This window comes from Fundulus heteroclitus, chromosome 6 (genome assembly GCF_011125445.2).
Source record: "Fundulus heteroclitus isolate FHET01 chromosome 6, MU-UCD_Fhet_4.1, whole genome shotgun sequence".
Classification (NCBI taxonomy): Eukaryota; Metazoa; Chordata; class Actinopteri; order Cyprinodontiformes; family Fundulidae; genus Fundulus; species Fundulus heteroclitus.
Window position 1 is genome coordinate 21,922,022 of NC_046366.1, and position 9,325 is coordinate 21,931,346.

At 41.6% G+C, this 9,325-nt stretch overlaps 1 protein-coding gene across 1 annotated transcript; it reads left to right on the plus strand.

Annotated features, from left to right (window-relative positions):
• The first annotated feature begins 359 nt into the window (after window positions 1-359).
• Window positions 360-8,601, plus strand: pter (phosphotriesterase related). Its single transcript, XM_012882553.3, has 5 exons — window positions 360-475; window positions 2,306-2,771; window positions 4,238-4,503; window positions 6,299-6,439; window positions 6,654-8,601. The coding sequence occupies exons 2-5, from the start codon at window positions 2,340-2,342 to the stop codon at window positions 6,862-6,864; spliced, it is 1,050 nt and encodes a 349-aa protein (XP_012738007.1). The 5' UTR covers window positions 360-475; window positions 2,306-2,339; the 3' UTR covers window positions 6,865-8,601.
• The last annotated feature ends 724 nt before the right edge of the window (window positions 8,602-9,325 follow it).

The window sequence follows — 9,325 nt, forward strand, 5'->3', positions numbered from 1 at the left end:
GTGCTGGAAATAGGGTGAGATGGAGTCAGAGGATCTGCAGCTGTGATCTCCAAACAAATGAGCCAAAAAGCAGAAGATGGATCTACTATTCATGGGTTTTCCCCCCACCCCCAAACTATCAACACTAAAAGGTTAAATGATAACTATGCTGTACCTATTTGTAGCTAAATGTTGCTTTTATATTATTATTATTATTATTACATTTAGAATTTCAAACTTAGTCTATATCATAAAAATAGAAACAAAAAGCTCACATCTTTAAAAATACACACATTTAAACATCACTCTTCAGATATAACGGCCATTTATTTTTAAAAAAAATCTAAACATCTGCTGCTGGGAGTATCGCCTGAACTATCGCGGAAACTCTCGCGATAATTGACTTGTCAGCGCGACGTGTTTTGGAGCTAATCCGCTGCAGCAGCTGTCAGAGCTCGGCTTGTGGTGGAAGTAGAGTCCGTTGAACAGAAACCAGGTTAGAAAGCAGTCTTTTTGCAGGTTTTAACAATTAGGATTCAGTTTGTTGAAACGTTTTCTCGTCTGTGCGTGAACTCTGAACGACTGCGCCTTGTTGTTTCAGTGCAATTTAAAAAAAATCTCGCGACATTAATGTGGTTTGAGTCTGTCGCTCTGGCAGCTTGCAACGAAAGGGAACTTGCAGTTTTGGGGTTACTGTTACATTTACGCACGGAGTTTTCAATAAGGATCAAACACATGAATTTGGCTGTCCAAAGGTCATTTTCCCGCATGCATTATAACAAGGCTCGTTAATGATTTAACAGCATCTCTGCGTACAGAAACACAAGTATCCCACTGCTCTGCAGCATAGTTCTAGTAATATATTTGAAACTTTGTGTGAAACAATATTAAATTACAACATTTGCAAAAAACACAGCAAAAGAACAAAGACAATGTTCTTAGTAGGGAATCATGTCAAAATCAAGAAATAGCAAGTAGCTTAAATATTCATACCCCTTGATCTTTTGTGCGTTTTGTGTTTCATTGGGATATTGTGTGATAGAGAAACCCAGAGTTAATGTACGTAGTTGTAATGTTGAAGTAAAATTACGCATGTTTCAAAGTTGTTGTTTTTTTCACATGGTAATTAGAAAAGTGTGGTGGGAAATTATATCCAGCCGCCTTTACTGTGATAGTCCTAAATAAATCCCTGTGCCTGCATGCAATTTAATCTCATCTTAAACATAACTGCTCTGGAAAGGCCTCAGAGGTTGTTGGAGAACACAAGTGAACAAACAGCTTTGAGATGACCAAGGAATTTAGCAGACATATCAAGAATAAATCTGAAGAGTTTAAATGTCAAAACAGGTTTACAATATCACAAACAGCTCCTGAAGAATTGTTCGATCCATCATTTGAAAATAGGAGGAGTTTGGCCAAACTGCACACCCACCAAACGAGTATCCACCCAAACTGACAGGTGGGGCAAGGAGAGAATTAATTAGAAAAGCAATCAAAAGGCCCTTGGTAGCTCTGGAGTAGGAGCAAAGATGCACAGCTCAGATGAGAGAAACTGTCAACAGGTCAGCTAACTCCGCATGTTTAGCCTTTTAGAGTGGAAAGAAGAATGCTGTTGCTGACAGAAAGCCAACTCTAGTTTAAAATTTGCTACAAGCCATTTCTGGGACACAGCAAACATGTGGGAGAAGCTGCTCTGGTCATGTGACTTTTTGGTCTACATGTATGTGGAGGAAGACTGACAGTACTACAGTGGAGTAAAGTAATGGTGGCCACTGGTTACTTAAAAAAGGAACTAGTCATACTAGCTACTTCTCCCCAAACGTTACTCAGTCACTAACTCAATCATTGCTCTATCAAAGTAACTAGTTACTAGGCAAAATAACTATGCAGTTACTTTTTTTACAATCCCAATGTCAATGATTTTGGATGGCTTTACTGTTATTGTAGCTTTAAATAGTACAGAGTTCACCCATGGCCTATGTTGCAAATTTTTTTATTTATTTTTTTGGAACATAGAAGGCTGTGACATTAATCAAATCACATTCATGTGTTAAAAAGACTCAAGAGTCCAGATCTAAATCAAACAGAGTTTCTCTAGCAAGGCTTGAAAATCGTTGTTCACAGATGCTCTCCATCTATTAAAAAAAATAAAAAGAGAGAAATTGAAAACACAGTAACGTGTTTCCATTTCAGTTAAGAGCTAGTGCGTGTAGGTCTGGGACGCAGGATGCTAATAAAACACATTGAAGTTTGTTGTTTTAACTCGATAAAACACGAGAAATACTTTTCCAAGGCCTCGCATCTAAATCCACCTATTTACCTACAGGTTTGTGGGAATCCTGACCTCTGATTGGAGCGTCATGTCGGCAGCAAGTGGGAAGGTGCAGACCGTCCTGGGTCTCGTGGATCCAGACCTGCTGGGCCGCACCATGACCCACGAGCACCTGGTCATGGGCTTCGAGTGCAGCTACACCCCACCTCCACCTGGCGACGAGGCTGTGGCGGAGAACCCGTTCCAGATGCAGCACATGCACTGGCTCAGGCAGAACCCCTACAGCTGCAGGGAGAACCTGTTCCTGTCGCAGGAGGTCGCCGCCCTGCGGGACGAGCTGCTGGCCTACAGGAGGGCCGGCGGGGGTGCCATAGTGGAGAACACCACGACGGGCATCGACCGGGACCTGCCCGCCCTCCGACGGCTGGCCAAGGACACCGGGGTCCACATCATTGCGGGGGCCGGGTACTACATAGACAGCACCCACACTGAGGCCACCAGGAAGATGACTGTGGAGAAGGTGTGTCTCGACTGCTTAGTGGGATTTATGTGCTGGACCAACGCACATTATGGCATGTTGATCAAGTGGGAGGAAAATTATGCATAGTTGTCTTGTGAACACAGGATGTGCAAATGTGGACCTGAAAGAAAGTGTTGTCTCTATGTGTTTATAGCAAATCTAGAAACGTTACTTTTTGCAGAATGGCTCAGTCAGAGTGGATGGAGAGCATCTGGAAAAAATCATTTTAGGTCTTTCTGCAGATTCTTAATAGGATTTAAGTCTGGACTTTGCCTGGGCCATTTCAGTGCATCTAAATCAGGGCTGCACAACATTGGAACATTGCAATAATGTTGTTTAATACTGAAATAACCATTATGATTAACACACATCTTCCTCACAACTGTCTTTCTTTTCCATCGGCTTGATGACCCCATCATTTCGTCATTTACCTTGAGCTTTAGCGTCTTGGTTTCTCAGATTAGTTTCAGGGAGGGGAAATGAAAATCAATCCACCTGGCCTAATATTTTCTTGAAAAAACACCATTTGAACGTATGGCACATGAAATTTAATAGCCTTACGTACAAACATTGTGTCCAGCCATCACTGTGTGATTGTGTAGAAAGTGAACCTCCACCTCAGTATAAAGTTTTTTTTGCAGCCTCTAGCAGGTCTCCTTCCAGTGTTGCCCCGTATTTTATCTTCATCCATCACACCGTCAACTGTGATCAGCTTCCCTCTTACTGCTGAAGGCAGCTGTCCCCACAGCATGATGCTGCCACCACCTTGTTTCACGGGGATGTTGTTTTCAGGGGGACGTTCTTCCTCCCTCCATGTGTAGTGTTTAGTATGCTCCTTGATGTATAGCTTATCTCATATTATGGGATATTGTTTTCTAACCCTGCTTCCAACTTGTCCACACCTTTGTCTCTGACCTGCCGGCTTTGTTCTGTGGCTCTAATACTTTGACTCATCTTGATGTTGGTTTCAGATCAGATAACCAACAAGTGATTCCCTTTACATAAAAGGTGACTTCTGAAGGCAGTCTGTTGCACTAGATTTTTGGTAAAGGGTGCAGAATGCAGTGTCAGGCCTAACTTTAAATGAATAAATCCATTTAGGTTTGTGGTAATATCTTGATAGCATGTGAAATGGGGGCTGGAATTGTAAGTGAAAAGGACGGTGCTTCATGTTTTTGATCTGATTGTTTGGATCCAGCATACCCCACCCCCTCCCCCCCCCCCCAACACTTTGTGTTAATATGCATTTTCTCAGAAATGTCGGATTGATTTGAATGGATCGCTGGCTGTTCAGTCTTTCCGTATTGACACATTGACAGCTCGCATGCACTCGTATCAATATTCAAAACGGCTGCTCAGCTCATGTCCGTTCACAGAGAGGAGGGAAATCAGAAAATGTCACTAACCTGTCAGTCGCTTGTCTAAAGCGGGATGTTTTCCCATCTTTCATTCCCCGTTTCTGTCAGCTCACGGACAACATCGTCAGCGAGGTGCTCCACGGCGCTGATGGCACAGACATCCGATGCGGCGTGATCGGCGAGATTGGCACCGGCTGGCCAATCACGGAGAGCGAGAGGAAGGTGCTGAGGGCCACTGCCCAGGCCCAGGCCCAGCTGGGCTGCCCCGTTATCATCCATCCTGGCAGGGACCCGGCCGCTCCGGCTGAAGTCGTCCGGATTCTCCAGGAAGCTGGCGGGGACATAAGCAAAACTGTCATGTCTCACCTGGACAGGTGAGAAGTTCATCAGATGTGTCCAGCCAGGGCGCCCCACCTTATCTGCTGTTCAGCTTCCTCACCATATTACCTCTATGACTCTTCTTTTTTTTATGAAGAAACATCTTCAAATCGCGTGATTTGGGATTTTCAATAATACTTTGAACTTTTCCTTGGTAGAATAATTATACAACATACAACTTCAGTGGTTTTTAAAAACAAGAATTTGGTGCACAGGTTTAAATGTATTGTTTGGTCTGTAATCCCTGTAGGGTTAAAACAATACATATTGGCTCAAATATATAGATACACCCCCAGTAATATTTTGATAAACGTCCCTGAGGAGATTCCAGAGAGACCACAGGGTTTTTAAAGCCACCAACAAGCTTCTGGCTTAATTCAGGTGGGATACTTGACCATCTTTCTTCATTGAATTGATGGAAGTACTTTAAATTGGTTGGTTTCTTAACAGAGACATGGTTTTTAGCCTTAGCCCTTACATTTTCAGTAGCCTTTCAGGTCTGGCTTGGGGGAAATCATTTAGAAAGCGTTGTATAGGCCAGGCCTTCACAAACCCGTTGGGATGTGTGTTTAGGAGCATTGTCGTGTTGGAACAGTCCGCTGCACCCAAGTTGCAACTCCTGACTTTAACCGTCTGATGAAAGGAGCGTGGTCAGGATGTTTGCAAACAACCCAGCCTACTCCTCAGGACTCTTTTAAGATTTAAGAGACAGGGACACCAGTGTCGCTGTCTACAGTGAAGCAAGTTTAAAAATCCATGTGGACTGAGAGGATACCGACCAAAAAAGGAGCCCTTTAAACTGGATGGAAGTTTGTCGGCATGGGTAAACCATAATGCTTCTGGAGAAAGGTTGTTTAGAAGAGATGAAGATTGAGATGTGTTGACAGAATGACAAGAAGCTTTTAGACCTCTGAACACTACCAGCTGTAAAGCACGGTGGCGGCAGCATGATGGTGTTAGGACATTTTGCTGCTGGTGGCATTACTGTATTGATGGAATAATGAAGATAGAGGAGTAACTCCACTTGTCTTCAAATCAGGTGAAACATGCAAAACATTTGGGTGTTCCAACAGGGCGGCGATCCCAAACACTGGTTTTGGAAAGCTTGTAGAACGGCCCTGACTTTAACCCTTTTCAAAATGTATGGCATATGCAGGAAAGCCAGAAATGGACCAATTTAATAAAACCTACAGATTGTTCCAAAGAGAAAGGTCACATTCCCATGTAGTTATGGAAGAAGATTGCTTCTAGCTCCACAAGGTGTGTGCTTCCTCTACAGCCTGCTAAGGGCCAGTTATACACATAGTTTGGATGTATGTATATATTTAAATCCTGTGTGAATTATTAAGAAATCTACATTAAATTCAAACTTGTTGTTGTTTTTTGTTAAATCTCTGAAGTTTTGAGCAATATAATCATTCCACCCTGAAAACAGAACTGTAAATCATTAATCGAACAAAACCGATGGCATCCGTGCTCATGACGACTGTATTTAAACATCTGACCAGCAAAATAAATATGCAGCTTTCTGTTGCACAAGTGTGAAAAGGCTGAATATTTTACTCACAGATAATAAGAGATGTTAAGCATGGTATTATTTAACAGCTGCTATGATAAAAACTTTAACACTGCACCTGTTATTTGCTCCATCAGCTCAAACTAGACTGCATATTTACCTCATAGAAACTCTCAAAAGAGTTTGGTGTGATTTTCTTTTTCTTTTTGAATGCTGATAAAATACGGGACTCTTGATAAAGCTAGATGAGTCAGATTTCCGTTTCCATCTCTCAGGACGATTTTCGATGAAGGCGATCTGCTTGAGTTTGCAAATATGGGCAGCTACCTGGAGTACGACCTGTTCGGCACGGAGATGCTGAACTACCCGTTCAACCTAAAAGTGGACATGCCCAGCGACAGCCAGAGGGTGAAAACGTGAGTGACGCTGCTCTGGAGCAAAAGTCTTTTCCTTGTGTTACTAGTCCAACATCCTTTCCAATACATGCGTTAGCTGTTTTTCTTCATGCTGTACTTAACTGTAAGGTGTACATATGTGAATGAGCTGATTTATGTGTTGATCTTTACAATATGCAGAGACGTTGCGTTGTTTTTTGTTTTGTTTTTTACGTGCTTGTCGGTGTATCTCCAGCTTGGCTTTTCTGGTAAAGGAGGGCTATGAAGACAAGATACTGATGGCCCACGACATCCACACCAAGAACCGTCTGACCAAGTTTGGCGGCCACGGCTACTCCCACATCCTCAAGAACATCGTGCCGAAGATGCTGACCAGAGGCATCACGCAGCACCAGGTGGACAAAATCCTCATCGACAACCCTAAACGCTGGCTGACCTTCAAATAAAACCAAACAAAAAAGATCATAATAATAATAATAATGGAAGCAGATTTAACGGTGCTGTGATTTTATTATCAACATCACACAATAAATATTTGGAGATCTTTTTGATAATCACACTCATTTGTTTAAAGCCACAGTGATTCAATGTAGATACTGCTACTGTTCTTGATTTTTTTTTTTTTCGAACAGTTTATTTTATAAAAAATAAACAAGGCTGCAATTTGTTCAGATGAAGAACTCTTAACATATTCTTTAAAAAATTTAATTAGAGATCTGCCTATGAATAGGGCCAGTTTTGCCTTGATTGGCTAGTCTGTCAACAACAGGGCAAATACTGAGGAATCCAATTTTATTTTTCCTTTTTATCAAGTGTATCAAAACTAAGAACTCCACTATTTTCAGTGTATAACCACACCAACCAGCGACATATAGTTGGATACATTTTTATTGATTTCAATCAAAATAAGATAAGGACAAGTGTTGTGATGCATAAATGGAGATGGTCTTGTAATCCTTGTCAGAATCAGAATTACTACCTCTATCACTGCAGCACATTTTTCTGTGTAGTATGTTGGAGTACTTACAAGAAACTTCCGAAAAATATCACTGTCAATCACAATTAGGGCATCGCTAATTAATAGGATTTTCTGTCGTCAGAATTTGCTTTGTATTTGTGGCGCTACCGTGGTCACTCTGTAAGCAAGACTTTTAATTTCTCCTCTGTTTCATGTGCTCTTTCTTTTTCTTCTTGTTTTTTTGTTGCTATGGCAAGCTTGGTTCAAGTTAGAGATGCACCGATTTATTGGAAGAGATTGGAATCGCTCAATTTTCCTTTGATTTTCTCTGAGCTGTTGTCGGTCGGCTAAATATTGAAAAATCGAATTTCTTTTCTCTGTTCTCTTACATAACAACTAAGAACCTCTGCCTCTGAGTATTTTCACTTCATAAAGGATTCATCCAACAACAACACTTTTTTTTTTGCACTGGTATTGTGTTTATTAAAATCAGATACATGTTAGAGACATTTGCTTTGACGCTTCAACGGGGATAATCTTGTTACTATCATGTGTTTTTAGTGTTTAAGGAAATAGTAAAATCGTAATCGGTCCACTTTGGAATTGGCAGGTTCAGACCTCAACGAGAACCCGGAATCGATATCGAAGAGGAAAAACATGGTCTTATTCAATGATACGTCAGTCACTTTTAAAGGAGTTATGTGTTTCATGTTAACTTTGCTTTCTTCTTTTGGCCTACTTGATTGGTCGAAACCAGAAATGCACCAACCCACCAGCCAGAGATTTGAATCAGCAAAGTTTCCCTTGATCTGTTCTGATTGGGGATCAGCACATCACATAATAAAAAACAGTTTTTTTTAGCCTGTAAAACATATGAAATTAAAGAACTCCACCTGTTTTAAGTCGGGGACTTGTGCGCTGATGCATAACTGAGGACATTCTTGTAATTATTTCATTTCCTGTTGGATTCAAACCCACCACCGCCCGCTGCACATTTTCTCACCCGCATGTGTTATAATCTTTAGAAAAAGACGATAGATCAGACAAAAACCGTCAAATCAGACCTAAAGGAAAACAGACAATCTTTATTGGGCAGAGAAAGCCGATTGTTGCATCTCTTATTAGAACTTTTTGTCCTTGTATTCGTGATCATTAGTCTTGTTGTAAGAAGACTTTATTTTGGCCAGTTTGACTGGTCAAAACCATTAAAGATATCCCCCCTTTTCGAAAGTATTCTCTGCAGAGCTTTTCACACGTATGGCGCTACAGTAATTACCTTTTTCTTTTAATTTAAACATCACCGCTCCTCCTCCATTTGAGACATCTCTGTGAACATGTTTCCTGGCAGGTGAATAAATGAGTCTGCTCATAATCAGTATGCTGCTCAGATCTCGTCACCATGGGCTTGTGTTAGATGAGATGTCACGTTGGCCCCTCATTGGGTGTCTCTGTGTGCCTGTGGGAGAATGCTGGCGGGCCCGGCCCAAATGAAGGACGCGTCCTCCCCTCATCTGGGAACAGGTGGCCTCACAGGGTGACTTCAACACTTGATCAATGGCGAGATCGCCACAGCTGACTGCGCGCCATGAACAAGTCCATAAGTTGGATTAATCATGTCAGGGCATTGCAAAGTGAGCCAGATCATTACAATTTACATTTTTTTTTACTGATGTTTAGTAATCGGATTGGTGAATGTCTCAGAGTTTTAGAAAAGATATGTCAGTGTTGCTGTCCAGTTTTGGTGACTAACCACCAGGCTACCCTGCTGCTTAAACCAGATGCCATGTTGACAAACACGTATGAAAAATTAGTTGCACTGATCATTTTTTTGCCAATATACTTGTGCTTCATAAACACCACGCCATTAGATGCTGCACAGTGTTAAAATGTCAACGTCTCATATACATGCATCACGACTTTTAACATTTTTGCCCAAAACGCAACAACCT

What these genes read in the sequence shown, in the direction of transcription:
- pter (XM_012882553.3), top strand. Translation starts at nt 2,340, where the DNA reads ATGTCGGCAGCAAGTGGGAAGGTGCAGACCGTCCTGGGTCTCGTGGAT. An exon ending in GTCATGTCTCACCTGGACAG is followed by an intron (nt 4,504 to 6,298) that starts GTGAGAAGTTCA and finishes TCCATCTCTCAG; the next exon opens with GACGATTTTCGATGAAGGCG. An exon ending in GACAGCCAGAGGGTGAAAAC is followed by an intron (nt 6,440 to 6,653) that starts GTGAGTGACGCT and finishes GTGTATCTCCAG; the next exon opens with CTTGGCTTTTCTGGTAAAGG.